Source organism: Papio anubis, chromosome 3, assembly GCF_008728515.1.
Source record: "Papio anubis isolate 15944 chromosome 3, Panubis1.0, whole genome shotgun sequence".
NCBI lineage: Eukaryota > Metazoa > Chordata > Mammalia > Primates > Cercopithecidae > Papio > Papio anubis.
In genome coordinates, this window is record NC_044978.1 from 67,113,496 (window position 1) to 67,133,920 (window position 20,425).

Consider the following 20,425-nt stretch of genomic DNA (forward strand, 5'->3'; position numbering starts at 1 on the left):
AAATCAAGATGGATCAAAGACTTAAATCTAAGACATTAAGCCATAAAAATTCTAGAAGATAACATTGGAAAAACTCTTCTACATTTTGGCTTAGGCAAAGAGTTCATGACCAAGAACCCAAAAGTAAATGCAACAAAAACAAAGATAAATAGATGAGGCTTAAACTAAAACACTTCTGCACAGCAAAAGAAATAATCAGCAGAGTAATCAGACAACACACAGAGTGGGAGAAAATCTTTGCAAACTATGCATCTGACAAAGGACTAATATCCAGAGTCTACAAGGAACTCAAATCAGCAAGAAAAAAACAAATAATCCCATCAAAAAAAAATGGGCTAAGGACACGAATAGACAATTCTCAAAAGAAGATATAAAATGGCCAAAAATTATATGAAAAAGGGCTCAACATCACTAATTATTTAGGAAATGCAAATCAAAACCACAATGCAATGCCACCTTACTCCTGCAAGACTGGCTATAATTTAAAAATTAAAATAATAATGGATGTTGATGTGTATGTGGTATAAAAGGAATACTTTTACAATGTTGGTAGGAATGTAAACTAGTACAATTTCTATGGAAAACAGTAAAGAGATTCCTTAAAGAACTAAAGGTAGAATTATCATTTAATCCCGCAATCCCACTACTGGGTATCTACCCAGAAGAAAAAAAGTCACTATATGAAAAAGACACCTGCATACACATGTTTATAGCAGCACAATTTGCAATTGCAAAAATATGGAACCAGCCCAAATGCCCATCAATAATGAGTGAATAAAGAAATTGTGGCATACACACACACACACACACACACACACACACACACACACCCTGGAATAGTACTCAGCCTGGACAGAGTTGGAGACCATTATTCCAAGGGAAGTAATGAGGAATGGAAAAATCAAACATTGTATGTTCTCACTTACAAGTGGGAGCTAAGCCAGGAAGACATGAAGGCATAAGAATGATATAATGGACTCTGGGGCCCCGGGGGAAGGGTAGTAGAGGGGATGAGGGATAACATTGGGTACAGCATAGACTGCTTGGGTCATGGGTGCATCAAAACTCAGAAATCGCCACTAAAGAACTTATCTCTGTAACCAAACGCCACCCATTCCCCCAAAACTACTGAAATTTTTTTAAAACTGATGAGGCAGTTTCTAATAATACATCTTAAATATGTACTGATTGTGTGAGTGACTCCATGAATGTTCATCTGATTTCACTCAGGCTTTCCCTGCTTATATTCATACTCATATTATCTAAAACTACATTTATTATTCTTATCCATGCTCTTCTCCAATCAGCTTCATACTAGCTTCTAGATTCCCTATGGATGAGGAAATATGATTATCCTATGTCAACTTTAAATGTTGGTATTACTTTTTATTCATGTCACTTCATCTATCATTTATTGTCCACTTTTACCTTATCAATTTTTTTTAAAACTGTATTTTTCCCTTCCCATTTATGTCCATCTCAACTCTAATGTAGGCACTCCATCACAACCACATAAATTGTGATTCTATAATTCAGGTTTAACCCCAGAAATCTTTAAAAAAATTATTTGTCAATTATTGTTTAAATACTCATTTATCTTAACCATTACAAATGAAATTAGACTTTTACTAAATGCCAAGTACTATGCTAAATACTGTAGTGACATTATTATATCTAATCCTAACAACTCCATGAAGTTGGATTGTTATTGTTTCTATTATCTCTACTTTTAAGAAATAAGAAAAAATTAAAGCATAGAGATGTTAAGTATATAATTTGCCCAAAGTAATTTAAATAGCGGAACTGAGTCTGATTAATGCTCCCAACAATTACAGTCCACAGTCTATCACTGTTTGAAATTACAGCTTTAATTGATCTTGTTAAATTTAACTTTTGACCTGTTTTTAAACCACTCCATAATCTGGCACTATTTTATCAATCTAATTGCATTTTGTATTACTCCTGTACATAGACTAATCTGTACTAGCAATAAATTTACCTCATTTTCCTGCAGTTTTCTCACTGCTGCTTCCCTCATTCCTTTCTCTATGCAAAAATGTCTTCCTTTCTTCTATTTATCCAAATTTTATCAACCCTTAAAGTTACAGCTTAAGTCATGCCTATTCCAAAAGATTTTAAACTCTATCATTTCTTTTCTAAGAATTCTTACACACTTTTTGCATTATGGAAAACAAGTTTTAACTTTTATCATCTTAGACTTTCAACTAGTATATTTATCTACCGTGCCTACTTAGATCATAACAACTCCTTAAGAATAGGAATCAAATCTCAAATTGTTTCTATGTAATTTATAATATCTAATTCAGAGATGAATGTAAGACTCAAATGGTTTCAATTAATGATGAACTCAGAACATTAAAGGGTTAACAAAAGATAAAAACATAGTTAGAATCACAACTTTACATGTCCACAAGAATAAGATTCCATATATCAATCTTTTCTTACTTGAAAAAGAAGAAAAGATGCTATTCTTAATGTTACTGAGGACTAGATTTCAGGAGGGTAGTGGTGCCAGCAGGGCTAAGGTTTAAAATGTTAGGACTTTTACCATTTTGCAGTTCTCTGTTGGGTCCTGGTCAGTGTGCTTTATTTCTGCTCTGGAGAAGCTTTGTGTTTAATGACCCACACTTACCAGAAAAAGTCACTTCAGATCAATGCAACACCATTGTGTACAGGGGCAAAGACAGTTAACTAAAATATTACTATTAGATTATTACAATATTACTTTTTCCCAAATATTTGGACTTACCTCTTTCAATTATAAAAGCAGCCAATGAACTGCTATATTTCAGGTATTCTGAATGATTAGAAATTAGTTGATTAAATGTTTCTTTAACGATCTGTGAAATCTTTGCATACTGAATATTTCTCCCTTCTAGAAAAAAATCAAAACATAAATTTCAAGAACATTGTCCTCCTCCCAGAGCTGTCTTATTATTCTTATCATAACCTTATAATCAAATTATTTAATAATTTATAGATATCTGTAAGCAAATTTATAATTTAGGTCATGACTGAGATTTCAAAGTTTTCAATTCTAAAAAAATATGAGTTATTGAGCTTTTTGGATAACTTATAAAAAGATATGTCAGTATTATATACCAGCAGACTACTGATTTATATCTGTAGAGTTTGTCTGATGATATATTCAAAAGTCATACTGGACACAAGACAATTCTTTGTTGTACAGGTATGTGCCACACACTTTGCAAGATGACCAGCACCCCACTGAATGCCCTAATCATTGTGACAACCAAAATACATTCTCTTATTATTTGTCCCATTGAGAACCACTACAAACCACTAAGCATTTAGATTCTTTTTTTTTTTTTTTTTTTGAGACGGAGTCTCGCGCTGTCGCCCGGGCTGGAGTGCAGTGGCCGGATCTCAGCTCACTGCAAGCTCCGCCTCCCGGGTTTGCGCCATTCTCCTGCCTCAGCCTCCCGAGTAGCTGGGACTACAGGCGCCCACCACCTCGCCCGGCTAGTTTTTTGTATTTTTTAGTAGAGACGGGGTTTCACTATGTTAGCCAAGATGGTCTCGATCTCCTGACCTCATGATCTGCCCGTCTCGGCCTCCCAAAGTGCTGGGATTACAGGCTGGAGCCACCGCGCCCGGCCAGCATTTAGATTCTTAATACAGTTCCATGTTCTCACTAAAAAAGCTAGAAAATTTTGAAAGAGGAGGAAGATAGTTCTAAGTAACCTAGGATTACCATAGAACAGTTTATAACCAAGAATATACATCAAAAGTTATCTATGGATTTTTCTTTTTTTTAGATGGAGTCTCGCTCTGTCACCCAGACTGGAGTGCAATAGCGTAATTTTGGCTCACTGCAACCTCTGACTCCCGGGTTCAAGCGATTCTTCCGCCTCAGCCTCCCGAGTAGTTGGGTCTACAGGCATGCACCACCACGCCTGGCTAATTTTTGTATTTTTAGTAGAGACAGGGTTTCACCATATTGGCCAGGCTGGTCTTGAACTCCCAACCTCATGATCCACTCACCTTGGCCTCACAAAGTGCTGGGATTATAGGCATGAGCCACCATGCCTGGCCTCATTATTTTTAATGAAGATATGGTCCAGTTAGCAAAGTAGGCTGGACGTGGTGGCTTACGCCTGTAATCTCAGTACTTTGGGAGGCTGAGGTAGGCAGATCGCTTGAGGTCGGGACTGGTCCACATGGTGAAACCCTGTCTCTACTAAAAATAGAGGTAGAGACAGGGTTTGGTGGTGGGTGTCTGTAATTCCAGCTACTTGGGAGCCTGAGGCAGGAGAATTGCTTGAAACTGGGAGGCAGAGGTTGCAGTGAGCTGAGATTGTGCCACCGCACTCCAGCCTGGGTGACAAGAGCAAAACTCCATCTCAAATAAAAAAATAAACACATACACACACACACACACACAAATGTATATACATATAGCAAACCAGACAGGCTGGGAAATACTGACTACCTCTGTAACTGGCCCAATAGTTTGTGGGTCTCAAATCGTTCTTCTTCAAAAGTTATAACATTCAAAACTTGTTTTTACCCATAAATTTAAAGAATTTGCTTTCCCTTTTCTGACAAATATATGTCTCCTGACGTGAGCCTACCAAACCTGGTATTTTTAAAAACTACATATTCTTTCTCACAGATTATCACTGTTTTCCTGAAGTAATAGCAATCTATATTATTTGCCATCCTTAACTTAGGATTCTATCCTCTTATTCACTAAAAATGTCCACAGAAGTTGAAAGGAAAGACAAGAGCCTCTTCCCATATTAGGAGATCACTGCTGTAGGACTGATCCCTCATTGCCCTCACTTCATCAATTCTTACAACTGTTAGGCCAGACACTACATCTAACTATTGGTGGATTTTGTCTTTTGAAAGGGCCTATTTTCCCTGGTCTGGTCCTTTTCTTTCAAGCAAGCACATAAATGTGCAAGGCCTTTTACTCTGTCTTAGAAAGACAGTGAATGCTGAATAGGCATAGAACTTTTCAAATCCTAGCCTGCAGGTGAGGAAAATGGAAAATAAAGGTTCCTTTTCTTTTTCCTCTTACAAATACTCGTTAAAGTCTGAAGTGTGCTCACTAGGTAGTAAATGTAAAAATTAAGAATAATTGTTTAGCTTTCAGGATATTCATAATCTAACAGGCAAAGTATATAATAACTATCATACAATGTGAAATGTGATTGTTATAATAAAATAATATTAGTTACTATTTAGTGAGCATCTATGGTGTGCTAGGCACTGATGTAAGAATTTTACATTTATGAATTCATTTAATCCTCATAATAACCCTATGAGATAATTACTGTAATAACTATTTTACAGATGAGTAAAAAAGGTACACAGAGAAGTAACAGGTCACACAACTAGGCCACACTATGTCACACAACTAGTAACTTCAATTGAAGCTGCAGCTTTCTCAGGCTTGAGTGACAAATAATGGCCATTAAAACTAAATAAACAAATTATTTGAAATGAATGTTTCAAATGACCTCCAAGTACCAGAAAGCTATTGGTTTTCATTTATGACAAGCCCACCAAAACAAAGAATTCTAAAAAAGATGTATGAAATTGATAAAACATCTCCTTATAGGAAAAAAAAAAAAAACAAAAACCTTTTCTTCAGCCTTTCCTCTCCATTCCTTATTTCTTTCATTTTTAGCATAGTATAGGAAAAAATTCTCCTTTCTGTAGAAGTGTGAAAGGTTTGGATGATAAAGTGTTAATGTACATTTTCACACCTATGCTTATTTTAATTATGTTGTTACTATTTTTAATTGGGCTACTCTTCTAAAGAAGAACATCACAAAAACTTTCCTACCATAATGTACTTTTGAAACATATGCTGGTTCAGGTAAAACAACAGGTTCTGCAGGGAAAGGAGGAGGACCTGTAAACAAAACAAAAACATAAGGAAACATGAAACTTCAACATTCCAAAGAGCTGGTATTTCTTTTTTGTTCTGTAATAAAACAGCAATCCAAAAATTATTTTTTTCTGTATTTTTGCCAACTCTGGGCCATCAAATACTCATTAGCTCAGCCCTGATAAATGTCTTTCCTATTTTGAAATTGTTTATGCAAACAAATTTCTGAGTTTCCTAATCTCATACTACAATATTGCTTGCTTTGTAATAGATGAAACATCCTGAAAAGCTGCTAAAATGAAGTCCTAGTTTAGATACATGTAAACAACTTTCTATTTACAATACTCTGAAAAACATTTTAAATTAATGTTCTATTAAAAATTAATGAGTAAAGTATATCATTTTATAAATAACACTATTTTACCAGGACATTTTTCTAAGGGAATGCTACATTCACAGTTTTCAATGCTTTTAGTCCTACTCTTTACAACTGCTTTTCAACTTAGTCTCCAAAGTTAGGGAGTACAGAAAAAAGTTTAAAAACCACTAAACCTGCGGACAAAATAATAATAATAATAATAATAATCAGGAAAACTTAAGGAAGAAGCTCCAGAAGCCAAGGTATCAATTAAAATAGTCAGTTTCTCTTAAGAATCATTCATAAAGTCGAAGAAAGCAAACAGAACTGCTTCGTTGGAATTAATTTTGAGGAAGACAGAAATGAACAAAGATGACAATGTCACCTTAGAGCTCATACCAGTAAAAGAAAAAAATACTAAGTATGGCTTAGATACATACACTCTGGACTTTTTTTTTTTAATCTGATAAGAAATTCCAGTTTTATTTATTTAGAGCACTACATCCCCCATACCATACAGTAACATTATTTATAAAGCAAAAATATTTTTTGTTTTCAAAAATTTTCAACTTTTTAGATAGAAGAGGTACATGTGTAGGTTTGTTAACTGGGAATACTGCATGATGCTGAGGTTTGGAATATGGATTCCATCACCCTGATTGTAAGCATAGTATCCAAAGGTAGTTTTTCTTTTACCCCCACCTCCCCCCACACTTTAGTAGTCCACAGTGTCTACTGTTCCAATATTTATGGCTACATATGCTTAATGCATAGCTCCTAACATTAACAAGTGAGAACTTGAGGTATTTAGTTTTCTGTTCCTGCGTTCATTTGCTTAGGATTATGGCCTCCAGTTCCATCCATGTTGCTGCAAAGGACATGACTTTATTTTTTTTAATGGCTGCATAGTAGTCCACAGTTGTATATATACCACACTTTCTTTATCCAATCTACCACTGATGGGCACCTGGGTTGATTCAATGTCTTTGTTGTTGTGAATAGTGTAGAGATGAACATAAGAGTGCACGTGTCTTTTTGATAGAATAATTTATTTTCTTTTGGTTATAAACCCAGCAGTAATAGAGTTGTTGAAATTCTGGATTTTAGATAAGCAGAACTTTAAAACTCAGAGAAAGATAGATTTAATTCCATGGAATGAAAATTAAAGATACTAAATCCTGTTTATTAGGCATAAATAATTTCAACAAAGAAAGAAAGACTGTACAAGATGTTTTGCGTTTTAAAACACCAAGTACAAGGCCAGGCACGTTGGCTCACGCTTGTAATCCCAGCACTTTGGGAGGCTTAGTTGGGCAGATCACTTAAGGCCGAGAGTTTGAGACCAGCCTAGGCAACATGGCGAAACCCCATCTTTACTCAAAATACAAAGATTAGCTGGGCATGGTGGCGTGCATCTGCAATCCCAGCTACTCAGGAAGCTGAAGTACGAGAATCACTTGAACCTGGAAGACGGAGGTTGCAGTGAGCTGAGACTGTGCCATTGCCCTCCAGTATGAGTGACAGAGAGACTGTCTCAAAACAAAAAACAAACAAAAGAAACAAGTACCAAGACTTGCCCCCACAGCCCAACATACTGGCTGTGGCAGTCTGTGGCCGGAGGACGTCTTCAGGCCTAAACCTGACCCATCCTTCCTCATTGGGTGGGGGGTTTCCCTGCAGGATCTCCAATAACTGCAGCTAGAGGCTCACGGACAGAATTTGGATCTCCCTGGGCCTGAGCCCCTAAGTGGGAAGGGTGGCGGCAATCTCTGTGGACCAGCAGACTTAGCCTCTCCTCCTGGTAGTTCTGAGGAATCCGGGCAGCACAGAGAAGTGGGTTTCTCCCCAGCGAAGCACACCCTCTCCAACAAAGGACAAAGTGCTCTGTTAAGCAAGTCCTGCTCCCCGTGCCACTCAACTGGGTGAGACATTCAAATAGGGGTTGTCACGCACATTATACAGGAGTGATCCTACCGGCATCAGGTTGGTGCCACTCAAAGTCAGAGGCCCCAGAGGGAGGAGCAGGCACCCATCTTTGCTGTTCTCCAGCCTCCCTGAGTGACATCTCCAGGCACGGGAGAGAATCAGATGAATAGGGCCTGAAGTGAACCCCCAGCAAACTGCAGCAGCCTTATAGAAGAGGGACCTGACTACTGAAAGAAAAACTAACAAGCAGAAAGCAACAACAGCATCAACAAGAACAAAAAAGCTCCCCCAAAACCCTATCCAAGGGTCAGCAGGCTCAAAGACTGAAACTAGACAATCTCATGAAGATGATAAAGAATCAATGAAAAAACACTGAAAATCCAAAAGGCCAGAGTGCCTCTTTTCCTACAAATGATCACAATGTCTCTCCATCAAGGGCACATAACTGAATGGAGGATCAGATGGACAAACTGACAGAAGTATGATTCAGAAGATGGGTAATAAAAAACTACGCTGAGCTAAAAGGAGCATGTTCTAACCCAATGCAAAGAAGCAAGCTAAGAACCTTTATAAAAGGATAGAGGAATTGCTAACTAGAATAACCAGTTCAGATAAACTACCTGATGGAGCTGAAAAACACAGCCTGAGAACTTTGTGAAGCATATACAAGTATCAACAGCTGAATCGACCAAGCAGAAAAAAGGGTATCAGAATTTGAAGACCACCTCACTGAAATAAGACGTGCAAACAAGAATAGACCAAAAAAAAAAAAAAAAAAAAAGAAAAGAAAAGGAATGAACAAAGACTCTAATAAATATGGGACTTCATAAAAAGACCGAACCTGTGATTGATTGGAGTACCAGAAGGAGACAGGGAGAATGGAAACAAGCTGGAAAACACACTTCAGGATGGTATCCAGGAGAACTTCCACAACCTAACAAGACAGGACAACATGCAAATTCAGGAAATACAGAGAACACCATTAAGATACTCCACAAGAAGATCAACCCCAAGACACATAATCATCAGATTCTCCAAGGCTGAAATGAAGGAAAACCTGTTAAGGGCAGCCAGAGAGAAAGGCCAGGTCACCTACAAAGGGAAACTCATCAGACTAACAGTGGACCTCTCAGCAGAAACTCTACAAGCCAGAAGAGATTGAGGGCCAACGTTCAACATTCTTAAAGAAAAGAATTATCAACCCAGAATTTCATATCCAGCCAAACTAAGCTTCATCAGTGAAGAAGAAATAAAATCCTTTCCAGAGAAGCAAATGCTGAGGGATTTCATTACCACCAGATGTGCCCTGCAAGAACTCCTGAAAGAAGCACTAAATACGGAAATGAAAAACTGGAACCAGCCACTGCAAAAACACACCAAAATATAAAGACCAATGACACTATGAATAAACTAGTGCATCAAGTAGTGTGCAAAATAGCCAAATAGCATCATGATGACAGGATCAAATTCACATGTAACAACACTAACCTTAAATGTAAATGGGCTAAATGCCCCAATTAAAGCACACAGACTGGCAAACTGGGTAAGGAGTCAAGACTCATTGGTGTGCTGTATTCAGGAGATCCATCTTATGTGCAAAGACACAAACAGGCTCAAAATAAAGGGATGGAGGAAAAATCTACCAAGTAAATGGAAAGCGAAAAAAGCAGAGGTTGCAATCCTAGTCTCTGACAAAACAGACTTTAAACCAACAAAGATCAAAAAAGACAAAGGAGGGCATTACATAATGGTAAAGGGAACAATTCAACAAGAAGAGCTATTCTAAATATATATGCACCTAATATAGGAGCACCCAGATTCATAAAACAAATTCTTAGAAACCTACAAAGAGACTTAGAGTCCCACACAATAATAGTGGGAGACTTGAACACCATACTCTCAGTATTAGACAGATCAATGAGACAGAAAATTAACAAGCATATTGAGGATTTGAACTCAGCTCTGGATCAAGTGGACCTGGCAGATATCTACAGAATTCTCCACCCCAAATCAACAGAATATACATTCTTCTCAGTGCCACATGGCACTTAATTCTAAAATCAACCACATAATTGGAAGTAAAACACTCCTCAGCAAATGCAAAAGAACTGAAATCCTAACAAACAGACTGTCAGACCACAGTACAATAAAATTAGAACTCAGGGTTAAGAAACTCACTCAAGACCACATGATTTATTGGAAATTGAACAACCTGTTTCTGAATGATTCCTGGGTAAATAATGAAATTAAGGCAGAAATCAAGAAGTTCTTTGAAACCAATGAGAACAAAGAGACAATGTACCAGAATCTCTGGGACACAGCTAAAGTAGTGTTAAGAGGGAAATTTATAGCACTAAATGCCCACATCAGAAAGCTAGAAAGATCTGATATTGATAGCCAAACATCAATTAAAAGAGCTTGGGAGGCAAGAGTAAACTAATCCAAAAACTAAAGAAATAACTAAGATCAGAGCAGAACTGAAGGAGACAGAGACATGAGAAGCCATCCAAAAAAATCGAATACAGGAACTGGTTTTTTTTTTTTTTTTTTTTTTTTTAACAAATTAACAAAATAGACTGCTAGCTAGACTAATAAAGAAGAAGGGAGAAGAATCAAACAGATACAATAAAAAATGATAAAGGGGATATCACCACTGACCCCACAGAAATACAAACTATCATCAGAGAATGCTACAAACACCTCTACAAAAATAAACTAGAAAATCTGGAAGAAATGGATAAATTCCTGGATGCATACACCCTCCTAAGACTAAACGAGGAAGAAGTCAAATCCCTGAATAGACCACTAACAAGTTCTGAAATTGAGGCAGTAATTAATAGCCTACCAACCAAAAAAAAGTTGAGGACCAGATGGATTCACAGCTGAATTCTACCAGAAATACAAAGAGGAGCTGGCACCATTCCTTCTGAAACTATTCCAAATAATGGAAAAGGAAGGACTCCTCCCTAACTCATTTTATGAAGCCAGCATCATCCTGATACTAAACCCAGGAAGAGACACAACAAAAAAGGAAAACTTCAGGCCAATACACCTAATGAACATCAATGGAAAAATCTGCAATAAAATACTGGCAAATGAAATCCAGCAGCACATCAAAAAACTTATTCACCACAATCAAGTTGGCTTCATCCCTGGAATGCAAGGCTGGTTCAACATACACAAATCAATAAATGTAATCCATCATATAAACAGAACCAAAGACAAAAACCACATGACTATCTTAATAAATGCAGAAAAGGCCTTTGATAAAATTCAACATCCGTTCATGTTAAAAACTCTCAATATACAAGGTATTGATGGAACATGGCTCAAAATAATAAGAGCTATTTATTACAAACCAAAGCCAATATATTGAATGGGCAAAAGCTGGAAACATTCCCTTTGAAAACTAGCACAAGACAAGGATGCCTTCTCTCACTACTCCTATTCAACATAGTTTTGGAAGTTCTGGCCAGGGCAATCAGGGAAGAGAAAGAAAGAAAAGGTATTCAAATAGGAAGAGAGGAAGTCAAGTTGTCTCTGCTTGTAGACATGATTTTGTATTTAGAAAACCCCATCTTTTCAGCTCCAAAACTTCCTGAACTGAGAAGTAACTTCAGCAAAGTCTCAGGATACAAAATCAATGTGCAAAAATCACAAGCATTCCTTTACACCAACAGTAAGCAAGCAGAAAGCCAAAGCATGAATAAACTCCCATTCACAATCACTACAAAGAGAATAAAATACCTAGGAATACAGCTAACAAGGAATGTGAAGGACCTCTTCAAGAAGAACTACAAACCACTCCTCAGGGAAATAAGAAGGCACACAAACAAATGGAAAAACATTCCATCCTCATGGGTAGAAGAATCAATATTGTGAAAATGGTCATACTGCCCAAAGTAATTTATAGATTCAATGCTACTTTCCTAAACTACCACTGACATTCTTCACAGAATTAGAAAACTATTTCAAATTTCATATGAAATCAAAGAAGACCCCATATAGCCAAGACAATCCTAAGCAAAAAGAACAAAGCTGGAGGCACCATGCTACCTGACTTCAAACTATACTACAAGGCTACAGTAACCAAAACAGCATGGTACTGGTACTAAAATGGATATATAGACCATTGGAGCAGAACAGATACCTCAGAAATAACTCCACACATCTACAACCATCTGATCTACGACAAACTGGACAAAAACAAGCAAAGGGGAAAGGATCTCCTATTCAGTAAATGGTGCTGGGAAAACTGGCTGGTCATATGCAGAAAACCGAAACTCTACCCTTTCCTTACATGTTATACAAAAATTAACTCAAGATGAATTAAAGACTTAAATGTAAAGCCCAAAACCATAAAAACCCTAGAAGAAAACCTAGGCAATACCATTCAGGACACAGGCATGGGCAAAGACTTCATGATAAAAATGCCAAAATCAATTGCAACAAAAGCCAAAATTGACAAATGTGATCTAATCAAATGGAAGAGCAACTGCACAGCAAAAGAAACTATGACCAGAGTAAACAGGCAACCTACAAATCGGGAGAAAATTTTTGCAATCTACACATCTGACAAAGGTCTAATATCCAGAATTTACAAGGAACTTAAACATATTTACAAGAAAAAACAATCCCATCAAAAGGTGGGCAACAGATATGAACAGACACTTCTCAAAAGAAGAATTTAAGTGGCCAAAAAACATATGAAAAAAAGCAAGACCAACATCACTGATCATCAGAAAAATGCAAATCAAAACCACAATGAGATACCAACTCATGCCAGTCAGAATGGCTACTACTAAAAAGTCAGGAAACAATAGATGCTGGTGAGGCTGTGAAGAAATAGGAATGCTTTTATATTGTTGGTGGGAATGTAAATTAGTTTAACCACTGTGGAGGACAGTATGGTGATTCTTCAAGGATCAGAACCAGAAATACCATTTGACCCAGCAATACCATTACTGGGTATATACCCAAAGGAATATAAATCATTCTACTATAAAGACACATGCACATGTATGTTTAGTGCAGCACTATTTACAATAGCAAAGACATGGAACCAACCCAAATGGCCATCAACGATAGACTGGATAAAGAAAATGTGGTACATAGAATACTATGTGGCCATAAAAAGGAATGAGATCATGTCCTCTGCAGGGACATGGATGAAGCCAGAAGCCATCAACCTCAGCAAACTAACACAGGAACAGAAAACCAAATACTGTAGTTCTCACTCATAAGTGGGAGTTAAACATTGAGAACACATGGACAGAGAGAGGGGAACAACACACACCAGAGCCTTTTAGGGGGTGAGAGTTAGGGGAGGGAACAGAGGATGGGTTAATAGGTAAAGCAAACCACCATGGCACATGTATATCTATGTACAACAAACTGGTATGTTCTGCCCATGTATCCTTTTTTAATTCAAAAAAAAAAAAAAAACTATATCAGGTCAGGCACAGTGGCTCATGCCTATAATCCTAGCACTTTGGGAGGCTGAGGTGGGAGGATCATTAGGAGTTCAAACCAGCCTGGCCAACATGGTGAAACCTGTCTCTACTAAAAATACAAAAATTAGCTGGGTGTGGTGGCAGGCACCTATAATCCCAGCTACTAGGGAGGTTGAGGCATGAGAATCACTTGAATCTGGGAGGCGGAGGTTGCAGTGAGCAGAGATGGCACCACTGCACTCCAGCCTGGGTGACAGAGTGAGACTCTGTCTCAAACAAAACAAAACAAAAAACACTACATAAAAAAACCATGTGCAAAATATTAATGAAGACATACATGAAAAATAATTTTAAAACAGTGATGAGCTCAAAATTTTGAAAAAAACTAAAGTTTTAAAAGTTTTATGTTGTGAATAAGGAGAAGACCAGAAAAACTGTCAATAGAGAAAAGCAAAGAAATGAATACTGAACTCTTATCTTCTACATCCTTTCATAAGACAAATAGATGTTTTAAACTCAGTTGTCTAGAGTAGACAAATTAAAGAAGAAACTTATCGGGGGGAAAACCAGCCCCCGATAATTCAACATTATTTCACGTAAGTTCTTTTCTATTTCCCTAAGTGTTGGCTGGTCTCAGAAATAAAGGTAAAGAGTACAAAAGGAGAAATTTTAAAGCTGGGTGCCCCAGGGGAAGACATCACATGTCAGCAGGTTCTGTGATGTCCCCCAAGGCACAAAACCAGCAAGGTTTTATTAGTGATTTTCAAAAGGGGAGGGAGTGTACAAATAGGGTGTGGTCACAGAGATCACATGCTTCACAAGGTAATAAAATATCACAAGGCAAATGGAGGCAGGGCGAGATCACAGGACTAGGGCAACATTAAAATTGCTAATAAAGCTTTGGGCACATATTATCATTGATAACATCTTATTAGGAGACAGGGCTTGAGAGCAGACAACCGCTCTGACCAAAATGTATTAGGCAGGAATTTCCTCGTCCTGATAAGCCTGGGAGCACTACATGAGACTGGGGCTTATTTCATCCCTTATCTACAATCGTAAAACACAGACGTTCCTAAAGCAGGCATTTTAGAGACCTTCCCTTGGGAATGCATTCTCTTTCTCAGGGATGTTCCTTGCTGAGAAAAAGAATTCAGCAATATTTCTCCTATTTGCTTTTGAAAGAAGAGAAATATGGCTCTGTTCCGCCTAGCCCACAGGCAGCTAGACTTTAAGGTTATCTCCCTCGTTCCCTGAAAATTGCTGTTATCCTGTTCTTAAGGTGCCCAGATTTCATACTGTTCAAATACACATGCTACACAAACAATTTGTGCAGTTAACGGAATTATCACAGGGTCCTGAGGCGACATTCATTCTCAGCTTACAAAGATGACGGGATTAAGAGATTAAAGACAGGCATAGGAAATCACGAGAGTATTGATTGGGGAAGTGATAAGTGTCCATGAAATCTTAACAATTTATGTTCAGAGACTGCAGTAAAGACAGGCGTAAGAAATTATAAAACTATTAATTTGGGGAACTAATACATATCCATGAAATCTTCACAATTTATGTTCTTCCACCATGGCTTCAGCCAGTCCCTCCGTTCGGGGTCCCTGACTTCCTATAACAGAAACTGTAGCTCACTATAGGGAAAAAGATGACCTTATTATTTTTTCAGGCTCTAGCCCAAGATAGAATATATTGTTAAAGAACTTTTCGTTGTCATTAAGGCACTATTGGCACTTTTTGGAGAAAACAATAATGAATACAGAAGTGCCGACAGCAGAGATAGGTAAAAGCTGCCTTAATTTTCAAAGTAGTGGCAGTAGACATGGTTAAATGCTACCTTAATTTTTACGGAGGAAAAAAAATAAATGTTTAGAAACTAAAGTTTGCAGACCACTGGGCCAAACATTTGCTAGTCGTACATAAACATTTTGAAAGCTATTAAGGAAAAGGTATGAAAAACTAATCATCAATATATTTTCTGATAATTCAATTGGATGCTTAGGAAATTCTATAGGTATGTTTTAACTTGAGTTCAACAAAGTATTTTAAATATTTTGTAATTTGATTGTGTATTCTTCAGTATGCACTGGTTAAGGACTTTGCATGCACTGTTCAATCCTAGTGATAACCATAGAAGGTAGCAACTATCACTGTCCCCCCTCTCCAAATGAAACAGATTTAGAGGGCAAACAACTTGAAAGCATAGGGTCAATATTCCAACCTAAGCAATCTAATTCTGGAGTTTACACACAATCTATTTGCTATGCTACCTTAGGTCATTTTCTCAAGTAATTCTACCATTTACTGAATTTAACACAAACTTCACAAATGCTGCATTTAAAATCTCTAAGTATTAAATGTACAATATTACATTCATAATAAGAATCTAACAAATCACAAAGAAAACTATATTTTAGGACTCAAACCCATTAACAATCTGACAAGTTACCAGACAGTTTAGCAACATGATTATACCTGCCAGTGCTGAAATATGCAAGAGCATTTTAACTACTATTAAATACATCAGTGGACAGCAACTGAAATAAATTATTCAAATCCTGCAACGTCTGTCTTGTAGTTGCCAAGTAACTCTCATTAACATAAATCTTTCAGGTGATTCCTTTTGAAAAATTATACCTTTTATAAATACTTTATAATCAAGAGTATTTACCTGATGTTTCCAAAATTCGTGGTTCAGGTTCATCCAGTTGTAGAAGCTCATCAAGAGCTAATTTTGCTGCATTGGATCTAGACTCCTTTTTATTCTGTCCCAGTCCAGTCTTGTACTGAATACCATCCACCACAGCACAAAAGGCAAAATACGGTCCCATAACATTACCTTGAAAAAGAACTCAGAATGAATGCTACAATAATTTTTACTGTATTCTTGCAAACAATGTCTCTACATGGGAAAACATTCCAGTACAAAAATTCTCAAAAACTACCTTCTAAACATCAACTTTACAAGTCTTTTTGTAGGACCAATAGGGGTTAAAGCTAAAGCCTAATGGGTGTCTGAACTAACTCTGAGGATTTAAGCAGCTAGGCTGGCTCCAGATTCAGTATGAGTAATAGGGCCAGTAATAGAGTACTGATCACATGTGGAGTGTCTAGTATAATTCCTGGCAATGGTAAACACTCCACTACCTGTCAAACGGCCAGTGAGAGATAAAATGTGGAGATTTCAGGTAACATCTCACGTCTTTAAAACTTAAATACAAATGTCTTTAAAACTTTAATACAAAGAAAGCTGAAATTCTCCTACCCCTTGGATTGCCCTAATACACTTTCAAGCTCCAGAATATAAGAGATCCCTTTGAAGAAACCCTGTGTACCTATCAGGGCATTATGAGAAGCAACTCAACCCATTACAGCTGTAGAGGTTGGGGAGTGGGAGGGGAGGCGGGGAGGGGGAGAGAGAGGAAGAGAAAACCAAAACATAATGATAAACTAAAGAATTAAACAGAATGTCCAGTCATCACAATTTCTTTACCTAGCTTTTATATTTGGATGAAAAATGAAATGGTATTGTCTTGTCTCGTGTTATTTACAGGTCAAAGGTTCCTCTGTTTGAAGTTTTGCTTGTTATTATTTAGACTTTAGCAGGCCTTTAGGAATCTGACTGTCCATTCTTTGGTTACGGATGGCTACATACAATGCTGCCACACATAAACCCCACTATCTTATTTCCTCACATACTCACAAGTATGTTACATTAACTCTTTAATATGTACATCAACGTTTTACAAGCAACTCCTGACTGCTTCTGGGTAAACTGCTTTCCCTATAACATCTCAGACTTCAGTTTCCCAAGTGCCTTCCTTCCTGATCACCTGGGTTCCAATCCAGGTTTACTAAATCAGAGAGCATTTTGTATAATTAACAAGTGGCCCAGATGATTCTTATGTATATCACACATCTTGGCTGGGTGCACTGGCTCACACCCATAATCCCATCACTTTGGGAGGCTGAGGTTGGAGGATCTCTTGATGCCAGGAGTTCGAGGTCAGCCTAGGCAATATAGTGAGACACCTTCTCTACAGAACATTTTGAAAATTAGCCAGGCCTGGTGGTGGATACCTGCAGCAGTCTTAGCTATTTGGGAGGCTGGGGTGGGAGGATCACCATTGCACTCCAGCCTGGAAAACAGAGTGAGAGCCTCTATCTAAAGAAAAAAAGATATTTCACCTAAAATTTATTAGTAAGTCTCCTGTGTCAGAATGCGGGGCCTTTAAGCTTTAGCCTGTTTATACCTCGGGTTCTCAAACTTTAGTGTAAATTTAAATCACATGTAGAGCTATTTAAAAATTCTGACACTGTGGTTTCACTACCAAACCCACTGGATTATAGAACTATACTTTGAGCATAAAATGTACACCATTAACCAACAGGTCATGTTTTTTAGTAGTTTTTTCTCAGAGCAGTGAAGATTTGTGCTGATCATTTATTTTTTCTTACAATGACCAATAGCTTACATTTTCCAAGAGCAGTCTGAGATTACTGGAGGAAAGCTAACTAGTTACATGGAAATTAAGTCCACCTCCTACATTACCACCACCATCTATGTTAAGATATTATTTCTGTCACCTGTTAGTTTATGGGTATTTCATCCAAAACAACAGACTGAAACTTGATGTCGCTGTGACTATCTTTACTAAAATCTTGACATGTTAAAATTATTTAGCAAAGATGTTAGCTTTGACATCCATACTGGCAAGTTAGCACCAGGAAAATTAAAGAAAAAATCTAACTACTCATGTGTGTGTACAAACACATACACATACGTATACACAGAGTTTTTAAAATTTAAAATTTTAAGCTGTCAAGGCCTCTTAAGAGCACTTATTCCTCCACTTTCCTAAAATCTTCCTAATCATTGGCTATAATGTGAAGAGATCAGAAACTACTTTCTACATTTTCCTTATCTGTACTCCTGTAGCCTTTCACAAACACAGCATGGTTACAGATTATTCTGATTGGGGAGTTTAATGGAGAATTGAGAAAACTGTAACAGACTAGTCTGCAGACAAAGTACTAATCATGTAATCGAATGCTTGAGTTTCAGAAGCCAAATTTGACCTTAACTTTTCTTAGGCATCATCCTCACAGAATCCTTCTCATTAAATAATCATAGTCCAAATATTTAACATCTTTACAAAAGCATGTTTATGATACAAGAAGTAATTACACCCCAAAATAGTCCATGAGACTAATTTCCATTCAGCTAGCCACACATAAAAATATTACAGTTCAATGATTATAAAACTTTGGTATATGTGAGTTATTTGTAGAGGCAGCAATGGCTAAAAACGTGTGAACACAAACATTTAAGTATTCTTGTGAAAACATACAATCAGTTACCTAACCCCAGTATTAGATGAAAGAACTAAATTTAGCACCATTACTGTGCTATACTTTTGGTTTTGGTTTTTAAGACAAATACAATTTTACACTTGCCTGTTGTCACAGTTTCCTTAAGGTCAAGCTGAACTCGTTGCATTTGTGCAAACTGGTGCAAGGCTGACACAGGATTTATCTCTCCACGTTTGTATTTCATTATAAATTCCTTAGGTATTTTTTTTGGAGGAAGCACAGGATTTGAAATAGATGAAAGATTTTTGGAAAGCAATGGTTCCGGAAAATTACCTAAAAACAAATGTTATACTTGTCAATTTGGTTTTTAAAAAAATGAGCAAAAGCACTAAATCCTCCCTGAAATGGAAGGTTATCCCAGATACACTTCGTCATACGTTTTTCTTAAGTTTCTATTAAACAGTTTTGGCACACATGACAAGCACATGTTAATGCATCTATCGAGTACTAAGACTATTTTGCAAAAAAGCAACATCGACATGTATTGTTAAGTGGTATCAAGGGTCATGGAATTTTACTGACGTCAGGGTCCTTCAGAAACCAAGCCATTTTTACAGATAATGTCACTAAGGCCTAGAATACAGAAAGACACAGATCTGGGACTAAAACGTGGCTTCTGGCTCCCATCCACTATTTTTCTCACTGGATTCAATCGAATTTTAAAGTATGTTTGCCCCTGCTTTATACCTAATACTACAGTAAGTGCTATGTGGAATACAGAACAGTGTAAGTCCAGTGTCTTCCCTTACGCCTCACCTCAGAAAGGCAAGCCACACTTGAAGCGGGGTGAACAGTCAAGGTGGTAACAGATGGTTAAACGAGCGGCACAGGTAAAGAGCTCTACAGGCCTCCTCCAAGTGTTGAGTCAGATGCCAGCTCCAGGTGGAACAGGGCCATGGGTAAATGTCTATACAACCAGGAAACCTTTAAACCAGAGGCTCGACAGAACTTACTGGCCATCCCAGAATCTTAAAGAACTGATTCATTGTTACAAATGAAAAAAGTCGTACCCGTTACTTGCGTAACCTTGGATGCCATCTTGGACAGGCTGTAACTTTCTGAGGAACATCCTGTGGGTGTAGTTACCGTCTGTGTCGCTGGTTGAACTGGCAGGTTCTTTTTCAGCATCTGGGCAAAGCTGGGGACCTGCGAACTCTGAAACCAATGATTGTTGGTAGCCATTTTCTCACCTAGACGTCACGATAAAATTGGCAGAAAACAAGACAAAACACTATATAAACTGAAAATGTTTTCTTCAAACCACACCCCCCCGTTATTTCCATCAATGGCCTTGGCACATATTCGGATGACTAGAGTCAAATCCCTCTTGAACTGATCTCAGGACTGCTTTTTGAGTTTTCATAGACACGGACCTCTTCTCTCCTGAATCCCTTCCCTAAACCTCTGCTACAAAGGAGG

At 37.5% G+C, this 20,425-nt stretch overlaps 1 protein-coding gene across 2 annotated transcripts in view; it reads right to left on the minus strand.

The window, feature by feature from the left end:
- ADAD1 (adenosine deaminase domain containing 1) overlaps positions 1 to 20,425 on the minus strand; it is a 52,062-nt gene that overhangs the window by 30,823 nt on the left and 814 nt on the right. For both annotated transcript variants that reach the window (XM_031664304.1, XM_031664305.1), the window contains exons 2-6: positions 20,017 to 20,196; positions 19,091 to 19,279; positions 16,305 to 16,472; positions 5,840 to 5,908; positions 2,771 to 2,896 (exon numbers count right to left, since the gene is read on the minus strand). In XM_031664304.1, coding sequence (XP_031520164.1) covers positions 2,771 to 2,896; positions 5,840 to 5,908; positions 16,305 to 16,472; positions 19,091 to 19,279; positions 20,017 to 20,188 — 724 coding nt within the window. In that variant the 5' untranslated portion in view covers positions 20,189 to 20,196. The remainder of the gene's footprint in view (positions 1 to 2,770; positions 2,897 to 5,839; positions 5,909 to 16,304; positions 16,473 to 19,090; positions 19,280 to 20,016; positions 20,197 to 20,425) is intronic.